This window comes from Labeo rohita, chromosome 24, assembly GCF_022985175.1.
Source record: "Labeo rohita strain BAU-BD-2019 chromosome 24, IGBB_LRoh.1.0, whole genome shotgun sequence".
NCBI lineage: Eukaryota > Metazoa > Chordata > Actinopteri > Cypriniformes > Cyprinidae > Labeo > Labeo rohita.
Window position 1 is genome coordinate 19935428 of NC_066892.1, and position 13649 is coordinate 19949076.

A 13649-nucleotide genomic window follows, 5' to 3' on the forward strand; every position below is an offset into this window, starting at 1 on the left:
ACGAATCATTCGTGATCCAGCTTCACTTACAGCAGAAATGAGTATAAGGGTGTTTTTTATGAATCTTTGCAATCACCTTTCATAATAATCTGCTGGTTAGCAAGTTTAGCGGCTAAATGCAGTTAAATGCAGCAAAAGTAAACATGCTCATCACTCCACAGGGAGAAGAGAGGGGTGGGGCAAGCAGAGCTCATTTGCATTTAAAGCAGCCTCGACCGGAATGGGATGATTTTTGCAGAGCTGATTTTGGTAGTAGTTGTTTTACACTACCATTGAGAATTTTTAACCAAAGCATATTATAGACTTTTCATTAAGACCCTAAAGAATCATATCAACTTGTGGAAAATGGGCATCCGATGACCCTATATATATATATATATATATATATATATATATATATATATATATATATATATATATATACATATATATAATTTTTTTTTTTTTTTTGTGGAAACTGTGATACATTTTTTGTTGAATAAATAGAAAGTTCAAAAGAACTGCATTTTTGACAGAATATAATTTGTATATAATTTGATATAGAAATCTTTTGTCTTTTATCTATTTATTACATACTTTGATTAAACATTATATTATTATTATTATTATTGTTATTATAAACAAAACTTGCTGACCCTAGTAAGATTTTCGACTTTTGAACAGTATTTTTATTTTTATTATTATTATTATTATTATTATTATTTTAAATAGTGGGCATGCAGCATGAACCTGACAATTTATGTTGATTATCCACCTTATTCTTCAACGTGGAAGTAAGCAAATGGGTGAGACTTTCAGTTCATTAGTCTGCATGAAAAGTCTATAACATACTTTTTTATAACATAAAAACAGCTCTGTTCACAGCGACCTGTTTTGATCTTAAATGATAATGAGCTACTGCTCACCCCACCCCTCTCTTCCATTCTTGCATTAAAGTCACTATTCTTATTCATGCAGTCATAACTGCTCTAAAACGATTTAATATACATTTGTAAATTTCTTATTGGTCATCAACAAACACCTTTATAAACCCTCTACAAAGGCAACCTTAATGTAGTGTGGTGGACGCGACAAACTGACCGTTGTAAATCATTTCAACTTTGTGTTAATAAATCATAAATAGAACGAGGCAGCAGTTTATTGTCGGGGATTTGTTGCATCACACTGCTCGCGTCCAGTGTAGAGACGGTGTGAGACAGCTAACTAGCACATTGTTAGAAAAGGTGATTCGCAAAAAACTAATACTCACTTCTTCTGGTGGTGAAGCTGGATCATGAACAGTTGGTATCGATCCATCCTTCAGGAACATCTTTTTAGCAAAACCTGCTTTGATGAACGCTTATAAATCAGTCTGGTTAAAAGAATCGTGCAAACATAAATGAATTTAGGTAGATAGGGAGCGCATTTCCTTCAAAAACAAAAGTAATCCACTGCGTCTTCAGTGGCTCAGATGTCGGGAGCAAATGATGACTGCTATGTTTATTATTACATCCAACAACAGAAACACCTCAGTCGCTTAAGAGACATTCTTGTCTACACCTGATCCTGAGTTGAAACAATGGCGGACTGGTTACAGCTCACTCAGGTTGGGTCTATGGTAAAACGCCAGTGTCTGTCAATAGTCATGGGACGGGATTGTGCAAAGTGACATCACTTTGCCCAGAATCTGTGAACGGCTTGCTCTAAGAAAGTGCTTATGATTTGTGGGGATTAAAAAAGGTATATTTTTGGGCTTTTGTGCCTTTAATGGACAGGACAGTAAAGAACTGAGCAGAGACAGAGGGGAGTGGGATCGGCAAAGGACCACGAGACGGGAATCGAACTGAGGTCGCCGCAAGCACAGTTGTGATATATGTCGGCGCACTAACCACAAGGCTATTTGCGCCAAAAAAAAAAAAATCATTATAGGGTGGTCATTTACACACACTGCCAAGACACATTTAAGTTCAAACACCACGTAAAAGTGAATTTTGCATCCAAAGTCCCCTTTAAATGTAACTAAAAGTACTAGATTTGTATTACTTGAGAGTATTATATATAAGTGTCCGAAGGTTTTATGAAATTAGCTTAAATATTTCCTTAACGAAGTGAGTGGAGAATGAAATATTTAATAAACAGTCGATAAATGCAAGCGGAGGGGTGTTACTGTCCAAAATAGCTCGCTATCATCTGTTTTTGTTGCTCAGGTTTAGTTGCTGTTGTTATTCTTTACTGAAAGGGCTGTTTGTGTTTACCTTGAAATCATTTAGCTGTGCTAAAATCTGACATAGTGATTTCTGAGCGCTTCTTTGTACACAACCCCTCTCTCTGTCTTTGTCACTCTCTCTCTCTTTGTCTCTTTCTCTCGTGTTTGTTTTCTTTGATCAAACAGATCTGCAGGAAGAAATTGTTCACAGAGTGTGTGTCAGAGTGTGTGTAATCAAAGAGTGACGTGGTGCTGCTCTCGTTAATGACAGACAGCGTAATTAGTTTGGCCCAGAGAGAGAAACTCTCGGCTGTCGTGTCATCTGTCAATGCGGTTTGATTGTGTTTCAAAGCACACTTCAATCAAAGCAAAAGAGTGAGAGGAAGATAAGAGAGAAAAACGAAGGGTCAGCTAAAGAACGAAACTGAGAGAAGCGTGAAAATAGTCATTTCAAGAAGGAAAGGTTTAAATGAAACCATTTTCATATTTTCCAGTAAAAGTTTCTGTTGTATGTGGTTGCTAGGGTATTCTGAGTGTTCACAGGGTGTAGCTATGCATTTGATAAGATATCATCACTAGCTGCTTGGTCTTCCCATGTCAAACTTGCCGCCACAATTTTATTCACTTTTGATTCACCGTATTACTGTTTATGGGGCGTTTTTAGTGGCTTTGATCTTGCTAGGATGTTCTGGCTGGTTGCTAGGGTGTTGCTATGGGTTGCAAACCTAGTTTTGGGAGTTTTCCAAAAGCATCAAAAGCCAAGTTTACAGAACTCATAGGCAACTAATGGTTGTGTCAATCTACTTAGGTTTGCAATGCTTTTAATAGTTGCTAGGGCATTGCTATGTGGTTGCTAGGGTGTTACTAGGGTGTTGGTAGCTACTAGTGTGTTGCTATGTGGTTATTAGTGTATTATGGGTGGTTACTAGTGTTATGCGGTTGCTAGGATGTTTTGATACGTGTTGCTAGGATATTGCCATGTAGTTTCTAGGGTGTTCTTGGTTGGCACTGAGCATTATGAGGTTGCTAAAGATTCCTGGGTGATCACTAGAGCATTTGTGATTGCTAGGGTGTTCTTGGTAGTTACTGGGGTGTTGCTATGTGGTAGCTAGGGTGTTTAGGTTGTTACTACAGTGTTGCTATATGGCGGTTGGGGCATTATGGTTGCTAATTGAGTCTTAGGTGGTTGCTAGCTAATAGGATGTTGCCATGTGGTTGCTAGGGTGTTTGGGTAGTTACTAGTGTGTTGCTATACGGTTGTTAGGGGATTATGGGAGGTTACTAGTGTTATGTGGTTGCTGGGATGTTGTGATTGTTACAAGGATATTGCCATGTAGTTGCTAGGGTGTTCTTGGTTGGTACTAGAGCTCTATGCATTATGAGGTTTCTAGAGATTTCTGGGTGATCACTAGAGCATTTTTGTGGTTGCTAGGGTGTTCTTGGTAGCTTCTAGGATGTTGTTATGTGGTTGTTAGGATATTATGAGTGTTACTAGAGTGTTATGTTGTTGCTAGGATGTTCTGATAGTTACTAGGATGTTGCTAGGATATTGCTGTGTCGGTGTGTTGCTAGGGTGTTCTTGGTTGGTATTAGAGCACTGACTGTTATGCTAGACTGTTATGCTAGGTGATCACTGCAGTGTTTTATGTGGTTGCTAGGGTGTGCTTGGTAGTTACTAGGGTGTTGCTATGTGGTTGCTAGGGAGTTCTGAGTATTCAAAGGGTGTTTCTATGCATTTTCTAGGGTGTTCTTGGTTAGTACTAGAGCACTGAGCATTGTAAGGTTGCTGTCGATTTCTGGGTGATCACTAGAGGGTTTTATGTTGTTACTAGTGTGTCCTTGGTAGTTACTAGGTCGTTGCTATGTAGTTGCTAGGGTGTTTAGGTAGTTACTAGGGTGTTGCAATATGGTTATTAGGTGGTTAGAGTATTATGTGGTTGCTAGGATGTTCTTGGTAGTTACTAGGATGTTTCCATGTAGTTGCTAGGGTGTTCTTGGTTGGTACTAGAGCACTGAGCATTATGAGGTTGCTAGAGATTTCCAGGTGATCACTAGACTGTTTTATGTAGTTACTAAGTTGTTGTGTGATTGCTAGGGTGTTCTTGATAGTTACTGGGGTGTTGCTATGTGGTTGCTACGGTGTTTAGGTAGTTACTACGGTGTTGCTATATGGCTGTTGGGGCATTGTGGGTGTTTTTTGAGTGTTATGTAGTTGCTAGGATGTTCTGATAGATACTACGATGTTGCGATGTAGTTGCTAGGGTGTTCTTGGTTGGTACTAGCGCACTGAGCATTATGAGGTTGCTAGAGATTTCCAGTTGCTAGGATGTTTTGATAGTTGCTAGGATGTTGTCAGGTACCAAGGGTGCAAGGGTGTTCTTGGTAGTTACTTTGCATTTTCATTTTTCTTTGTCTTACTTTGTGTTTTGAAGATGAACGAAGGTCTTACGGGTTTAGAATGACCTGATGTTTTGATGAACTATGTCTTTTAATGTTCAGTTTTTTTTCCTATATCCCTAAGTATGACTTTGCCTTAAAAAACACCACTAATCAATTAGAGCATGGACAATGGATGTAATTAACAGAGAGTGAAGAAGAATGTAGTCTGGTCTAGAAGACGAGGAAGTGAGCAAGAATTGTGATGCTCTAGTGAGAGTCGGGCTGCAGAAGAAAGTACAAGATGAGCATCTTTATTTATGGATTTTCACTCGGTCTAATTTAGAGCAAGTTCCACTAGGATACATCTGAAAGGCTTCAGGGGGCAATGAATGAGCTCAGACTTACACAACAACTCATATATGAGCCATTATGAGGATGTACAAAGGCTTTTACACACACATACACAGAGATGCTGTTTTTTGCTGGATGCAATTAAACATTCAGTGGTCTTTATTCAATAAAACTCATTTATCATTGCATACATTCAAATCTGGCCCCTCAAGACTTGTTGCATCAGGTTTGACGTCAATGATTTGTTCTATTTTTCCAGTGGATTATGTTATAAATTTCAGTCCGTTTTCTAAAAAAAAAAACTAGCATATGGCTTCAGAAGCCTGGAAATATAGTGCTTGACTTGAAATATGTTTTTGTTCTTTTTGGAGCTTAATAGAGTCTGCCGGTTATATTATTATCTTAATCTTAAATATCTTTTCTTTGGCTTTGTGTGTGTTGGTGTCCTGCCTCAACTAAAAAGTACATACGAATGCAACTGAGAGACGCATTTTCATTTTTCTTTCATTTTTAGAGTTATATCTGCCTCACTAAGAAAAAGAAAGCAAAGAAATCTATCTCCTCTGGGAGTGACACACACATCAAGCTATTTTTCAGCCAACACTGAACAACACATTCACTGGCAGCTCATGCATTAATATAATGCATACCATGACATCAGCTATGAAGATTTCATCAGAAACACTGACGCTATGGTTTATTTATCAGACTTATGAAATAATCATACGCTTTACATTTGTTTTTAGCTCTCCCGTCAATTGGTTGAACTTACAAGCTTATTGATTTGCATATTTCATCAAAACGAAAGTTGCTTGGAAATGAGTGTATTTGGGTGTGTGTGTTTGCTATTTTGCCTTGTAGAACAGTAGTTTGACTTCCTCCGTTGCCAAAGAAAGGGATAGGAGGATGAAGCAATTGATTATTCTGTTTTCACAGCTTCAGTGTTCTTACGGAGACAGAAAGAGAATGTAATAATAAGGCAAGACATTTACTCTGAAATTTCACACACACATAGACATGTCAGGCAGGAGTCACAACACAGTGTAAAGAGGTGAAGTGAGACTTTGTAAATGAGATTCATTAGAAGATAACAGGTTTAATAGTATTTGTATATGTGTTTAGCTTTAATATGTGGGTGAATATCTTTTCTTTTAATGCATATCGTTTCAGAATATGTGTGTGTGTGTGTGTGTTCCCACAAACATAGTAATACCAGTAATTTCTGCGTAATCCTTTGAGGAATAGAACATTAAAAAAAAAAAAAAAAAACATTTACTGGAAATATAAATATTTATTATAAAATGTCTTTAGTGTGACTTTTGACCAGTTTAATGTATCTTTGTTGATTAAATAAAAAAAAAATCACTTACTGATCCAAAACATTTCAAAAGGAGTTTACATTTAGATAATCAAGTGATTATTTTTCAGAGCTAAATACACATAATGGTCTGATTTCAAAATAGTAATGTATGAAAGCTAATGCTGAATCATGGCTGAAGCTAAACAATCTTTAGTCATAACTATACCCATACGAAAATTTTGAATACATTTCAAAATATACAAAAAAGGCCAATGTTCTGGTAATATGAGGGTTCAAACTAAATATATTTTCTATTTCAAAAATGGTCCAAAAAAATTAGTGTGTCCTGCAGTAGCATATCCTGAATGTTCATACACTGTATAAGCGTCCTTCTCACTAGATGGCATTGATCTTAGTACAGTCATTGATCTTTTGGCAAATGCTCTTAATGAATTCACAGTCTTGCAAATGACTTCAAGCATGAACGACTGATTTCTCATTTTGACACAGTAAACAGGATATAGCTGAATAAACAGCAAAATGCGTCCATTCCTTTCTTTCAGTCTTAATCTGCCTTTGGCTTTATCTTTTGCTTCTCTCATCACTGTCTTTCTTCAGATTTGGCGAGGCATGCCTAGAGAGGTTTTTCACATGCTAATGTTGGTGTTCTAACATCACTATTGCGTTTACTGTTCTGTTTTAAAGGGGCGGTCACACTCATGGCAATTTGCATCGACAGAGTGACTGAAAGTCAATCATGAGCATTGATTTTTTTTTAATTGAAAGTTTCGTTTTCATATGAGGACAGTCATGTATATATAAAAGTTTTTTTAAAGAAGCCTTATAAAATGTGTATATATATGTGTGTGTACTTGTTTTTGCTACATTGTGGGGACCAATAAAAAATTATTAAAAATAGTAAATGATGTTTATCCGAAAGTGTAACGATGCAAACATGTTTTCTGTGAGGGCTAGGTTTAGGGTTAGGGTTGAGTTAAGGGATAGACAACATTGTTTGGTCAGTATAAAATCTATAGAAGTCTATGTAAAGTCCCCACAATTCACAAAAACAAACATGTGTGTGTGTGTGTGTGTGTGTGTGTGTGTGTGTGTGTGTGATGTCAAAACACACAAGTTTTCAGAATGGTTTCTAATATGATGATTTTGTCTTTATTGTCACTTTTGACCAATTTAATGCACCTTCGCTCAATAAATGCCAACAGTTTGCTGTGCTTGGTCTTTAAATTCCTCTCCTTAAATGCACTGCTGCTAAAGCCATACACATTCAGACAGACGTATTTGGCCATTCTGTCAAATTTCACATTGTTTTTTGAGCATTGCACCAAGTGCTGCATTAAGACAGCATGTCAAGTTAAAAATAGTCCAATTTTTAAAAATGTGTCTTGAGACTCCAGTGTTCTGTTCCAGTCCAGTGCTCTCCATCTAGCTGTTTTTGAAAAACAAGACACATCTTATGTAAACGCTTGGGGTCAGGTGACTCCAACACCAGTCTACTTATACAAGATGTCCAACTGAGACAGATTAGCACACTATTCATTTAGGCAACCAACTAGTCAATTATAATTTAGTACATCCCTAGTATGAGTCAGACCTATAGTAGTCTGAGTGTAATATCACACCCTAAATGGTTAAAGAGGTCATATAATGTTGCTAAAAGAACATTATTTTGTATATTTGGTGTAATGCAATGTGTTTACGTGGTTATTTTCCACATTTTTCCAGCCATTCTGAAGCATGTCAATTTTTACAAAGCTCATCGCTTTGAAAAGCACGGTGTGCTCTGATTAGTCAGCTATTCAGTTCGATGTGATTGGCCGAACACCTCAAGCGTGTGACGGAAATTCCCTTACCATGTTTGATGCTGTGTCCTGGCGCGACAAGACAAAAATAATCAAATCCATTATAAATAAGGCATTTGTTGCATTCAGTGAGAATATAATTACTGATTATAATGATTCATACTGTCTATTTACGTGTTGCATTGTGTCATTCCGCATAAACATAACACCATGCCTGCATTTTGATTGTAGAAATGACAAACAAGCACTACTCTACACTGCCCAAAACTCGCGCTTGAATAGCCAGTAGCAAATTCTTTAAATATGGAAATGTACTTACAGGCTGTGAGTCAGAAGCGCCAGACTGTCCTTGCAGAGTTGGAATTGCCCCACTTTATAGTGTGCACAACTATAGGCTACTCTCCCAGGTTTAGAAAACAGTCCTCCGCCGTAAAACAGTGTTGTAAATATAACTTAACCACTGATTTCTAGTTGTGTACTCATTTGGAAGGCCAAACAAAGTACTTTCACAACGAAACACACAGTGTCTCCACAACATGGCGGCTGCAACAATACTACAGTGAGAATAAAAGTTACACCTTCTTTGTTTGCGTGTACATTTGGGCGGTATCATGCAAATCTTTCCACAACACGACGTAGACTTAGGGGCATGTTTGAATGAGCCGTTTTAGGAAGGTGTGGCTGAGTCTTAACTTTCATAAAGAATATCTCTTTGGGTTTGAAATATTAATCTTTGCAACTTTACTGATCTTATATATGCATGAACAGCTTGTAACACTCCAAAGACAAAGGAAAACATGAAATCGCATCATATGACCCCTTTAAAAGGGTTTTTAAGCATCAGTCCACTATAGTGGACACTATGAGGTTTAAAATATGAACTAAATGTGACAATCTTTAATGCATATTGTTTCTTTCTCTCCCTCTCTTTGTTTCTCTCTCCTTGTGTTCCTCTTGTTTTTTCGTTCTTTCATCTAATTTGTGTGTCCTCTATGTTGCTTTCTGGCCCTCTTGTATCTCTGTCCATCTGTCTTTCTGCAGTAGACTCAGTGTGTGTGGATGAGGCTGTGAGAGGGTGAGTGTATCAGGATGACGATGAAAGGCTTGTCCTCCAGCCGCAGCCACCACCACACACTCACACACTGCGACCCGTCCTACGAGTCTTTGACCCTCCGCCACGACCGACGGCCTTATGTCCTTAACCAGACCCACCCGACTGACCACAGTTTCTACGGGTGCCAGTCCGATCTGGCCAGCAGTACATTTCCACGTCGACATCACGGCTCGCATCACGAACTGAAGGATGAATGCGCCATAGTGCCCTATGTGGGACCGGGGGGCATAGCCGGGGGAACTGGGGGCTGCGGCCCATGCAGCTCAGCTGGCATCCCATCGTCCCTGCTGGAGAAGTTTGACCAGCAGCAACCAGTGAGGAAAGATGGGTATCACACGTTGCAATACAAACGGACGGCAGCGCTGGAGCACCAGCGCAGTGACAGTCCTGGGCGTATACGCCACCTTGTACACTCTGTCCAAAAACTGTTCACCAAGTCTCATTCCCTGGAAGGTCCTAGCCAACGCAGCCTCAATGGAAACGATCCCGCAATCCCAGCTGATGCAATGGCTACGGCTACATCCCATCCGAACGTTTCCACCACAACTGTAGGCACCCTACACAAGTCGTCCAGCAACAAGAGGGGGAAGAACAAGGAACGCAGTCGCTCCGAGCCCAAACCTCGCGCACGAACGCCGGGGTCGGGTTACTGGAGCTCGGACGACACTCTAGACAGAGAGATCTGTCTCTACCACCAGCATCAACCTTCTGGAGTCATGACCATGGGCCGGCATCCGGACAAATCCCAGTCCCACTACTTCTTGGGGCACAGCTACAACACACTAGGTGGGGGACATTCGTCCCTCAAGACCTCACGCAGCAACAATGACGTTGGAAGTTGCTCCACTTGCTCCAACCCCACAGGAGGCGCTTTAACTTTCGGTGGCCCGCCATCAGTGGATCAGGCTGGGCCGCTTGTCAAGAAGAGCTCCTGGTCAAGCACGCTAACGGTGAGCAGGGCACGAGAGGTGTACCAGAAGGCCACTGTCAATATCGATAAAGCTCTAGTCAAAGCACAGACCTGCCAGCAGGGACGAACCTGCCAATTCTTACAGGTAGGAGAGAGATTTCCACTCTCTTCATCACCACGACCATCATCACCACCTTTGTCATATCATCAGTCTCATCAGGTCAGCTTCCACACCTCATTCGTTTCTGCTGAGGAGTCATGTGCATTTGATTTCTTGGTGTGGAAGGTGTGACATCTCTTCATCATGTTTGTCTTGTGCTTCATCTCTCTCATTGTTTCCAGTCTTTCAGTGCATGATCTTCTTTCTCTGTTTTGCATGTTTGTGAAAGGTAAAAATATTGCATGCATATGTGCATGTCTTTGAGCATGTTATAAGGGCCACTCACACTGGATGCATTTTTGCATTTTTTCTTTGCTTACATACTAGAATGTTTGAACCTTTGACTATTTTGATCCATCTTGCTGGGTTTAAAATGTTTCTATGAAAATATGTGTTACCAACATTAACAACTACAATGCATCATTCTGTTTTATTTCATTGTGCCTCTACACGTCCTGTATGGATGGTCCCTTACAATGGCAGTGTTGTTGAATGTCTTAACATATGCTCAGGACTGACCTGCTGCGTGTTAGTGGCGCTGAATGTGGCAGATTAAAATGAACTCAAAGACCATGGCTTGTGCTTTGTTTTCTTTGTTGTGGACTAATGCTGTGTGATGGAGAGATCATAAACAAATAAGAGAAGGATAAGTGAGAAAAATTACAGCCTGCAGCCCTGGAGATCAGGGACTGTTTGTGTGAAGATTAAGAGAAAAAAAATGGATTTTGTTTGTCCTTTTGCTATCTCTCTCTGTCTCTTATGTTCCCTATGTGACACAGTTATTGAGTCTCAGAAAAAGAAAGTGATGGAGAAAACAGAAAGGGAGGGAGGAGAGGAGAGGAGAGGAGAGGAAAAGAGTGAGGTGCATGTAGAATGAAGAAATGGGAGAAAGGAACAGAAGAGAAGTTATATATGGTCAAGGTCAATAATCTGAAGTGACCATATTGAAATTTTACATACACTTTACAGAATCTGCAAAATGTTATTATTTTCAAATGAAAAATGTTTACATATAGTCCACAAGAGAAAATAGTTGAACTTATAAAAATGACCCCATTCAAAAGTTTACATACGCTTGATTCTTAACACTGTGTTGTTACTTAGATGCACAGCTTTTTTTTTTTTTTTTTTTTTTTTTTTTTTTTTCAGTTTTCTTTTGTTTTGTTTGATTGTTTGTTTTGTGATAGTTTTTCATGAATCCCTTGTTTGTCCTGAAAAGTTAAACTGCCTGTTGTTCTTCAGAAATATCCTTCCGGTCCCACAAATTATTTGGTTTTTCAGCATCTTTTGCGTATATGAACCCTTTCCAACAATGGCTGTATGATTGTGAGATCTGTCTTTTCAGACTGAGGACAACTGAGGGACTCAGATGCACTGTTACAGAAGGTTTAAATGATCCAAACTGATGCTCCAGAAGGAAAAACAATGCTTTAAGAGCCAAGGGTGTAAACTTTTGGACAGAATGAAGATGCACACATTTTTCTAATTTTGCCTAAATATCATTTTTTTTCTTTTTCATTTAGTACTGTTTTTCAGAAGCTACAATTGTCCTCCATGTGAAAATATGGATCTCAAAATCATATAGTCATTGTTGGAAAGAGTTCAAATATGCAAAAGATGTTGGAAAACCAAAGAATTGGTGGGACCTTAAGGATTTTTCTGCAGAACAGCAGGCAGTTTAACTTTTCAGGACAAACAAGGGACTCATGAACAACTATCACTAAACAAACATCAAAATAATAATAATAATAATAATAATAATAATAAGCTGTGGATCATTATCAAGTATATGTATTCTTAATACCGTGTTGTTACCTGGATGATCCACAGCTTATTATTATTATTATTACATACTATTATTGTTGTTGTTGGTATATTTATGCCTTTTTGAAAGAAAGAAAGTAATAATACAGATTAACCTTCAGTGGAAAACATCAAATAAATCAAAGATCAAATTCATTACTCATGAAAAAATGAACCTTGAAACTGTATTGTAAAGTTAATTGGATAAAAAATATATATTGTTATAACAATGTAAAGCCTTTTTTCAATGTTAAGTACAAGGGACTAGTGGCGTGTGTATGAGAGAGAGAGAGAGAGAGAGAGAGAGGGGGAGAGGGAGAGAAAGAGAGTCAGAGAGAGAAAGAGAGAAGAAGGGTAAGAGGAGAAGACGTTGCAGATAATGGAGTCAGGAGAGATAGAGGAACTAAATAAAAAGGCAGAACTCCAAGGAGAACGGCCAGAGTTCCCGTATCTGAGCCCCCATCTGCAGTAATGAGAGTCTGTCTGCTAATAGAGTTAGCCTGACTGTAAGTACACTGACTTGACGTGGATACCTCCAGATGTCTTAGTTGCCAGTAGATACTTTAATGTTAAGGTCACGGCCATCCTCATAACAACCATAGTTTTCAAGCAGAAGTAGCATTGAGATACTTTTTTCGTTCTGCCTCTCTCTCTCTCTGCACTTTTCCTCATTTCCATCCGCTACTCTTTAAAGAAACGTAGCACTCACTCCGTAGAGAGTGGATCCTTTCCTCTGGTCTGAACAATATCTCTCTTTGTGCCCCTTTCTCTTCTGTTTTCGGTGACGGAGGACAGGTTGTTGGCTTCGCCCCCTAGTAGAGCGTGTGAAAAAGAGGGGAACGTGTGAAAGAATTGCGTTAGCATGCGATGCACATCACGCAGTGAGAGCCTGAAGCCGGGCTCACTAGTTCTCCTTCACTGACCACTAAAAATGGTGGAAGATTTTAAAAGAAACCGGCCGTGCTGGATAATATGAAATGATTGTTATTCATCTCAGAGAGGTGAGAGGCTTTTGAGGTGAGGGTTTGAGAAGTGCACATTACGTGCGTCGTACATGAATAGTGCAAGTGGGTGTAAAATGTTTTCAAGATCATTTTCAGATAATGATGTTGGTTGTGCAGAAGTCAATATTGCTTTTTGTAGTGGGAGCAGCAGGTGATAGTGTGTGGGTACGGGTTGCATAAGGCCGTGCGTGTTTGCCAGGATGCGCTTTTAACTTGTTAAGAGTGTATTATCTGATGTGTTATAGAGATAATGTGGGAAGAGATTGAGAAGTCATAGTCATAGCTGCGTCATCTGTAGTTCAACAGGGAGGAGTTCTGGTTAATACATTAGAATGATCACACAGCATTTGTGATGTATTAGTTAACAGTAAGTCATTTATAAAGCATTTTTAATGTTTTTGAAACATTGATCACCATATCATTTATGCATGGACAGTTGCAACGCATTACTCTTGATTCATTTATAAGGTTTGAGACATATACTTTGTAACTTTTTAAATATATCAGTGGTAAATGAGTTGTGGATCTAGAAAAAAAGATATATGCAAATGTGTTATGCACATTTACACAATACAAATATTTTGTACACATAAACACATATATGCATATAATTTGGTTACGTC

General features: G+C 38.8%; 1 protein-coding gene across 8 annotated transcripts in view; it reads left to right on the forward strand.

The window, feature by feature from the left end:
• The window catches only part of dlgap1b (discs, large (Drosophila) homolog-associated protein 1b), a 138756-nt gene that overhangs the window by 63007 nt on the left and 62100 nt on the right, over positions 1 to 13649 (forward strand). For 6 of the 8 annotated variants that reach the window (XM_051098116.1, XM_051098121.1, XM_051098117.1 and 3 more), the window contains one exon: positions 9077 to 10204. In XM_051098116.1, the coding sequence (XP_050954073.1) occupies positions 9125 to 10204 (1080 nt within the window). In that variant the 5' untranslated portion in view covers positions 9077 to 9124. Of the gene's footprint in view, positions 1 to 9076; positions 10205 to 12916; positions 13024 to 13649 lie in introns of those variants that run through there. The other 2 variants (XM_051098119.1, XM_051098123.1) reach the window with 2 other exon arrangements.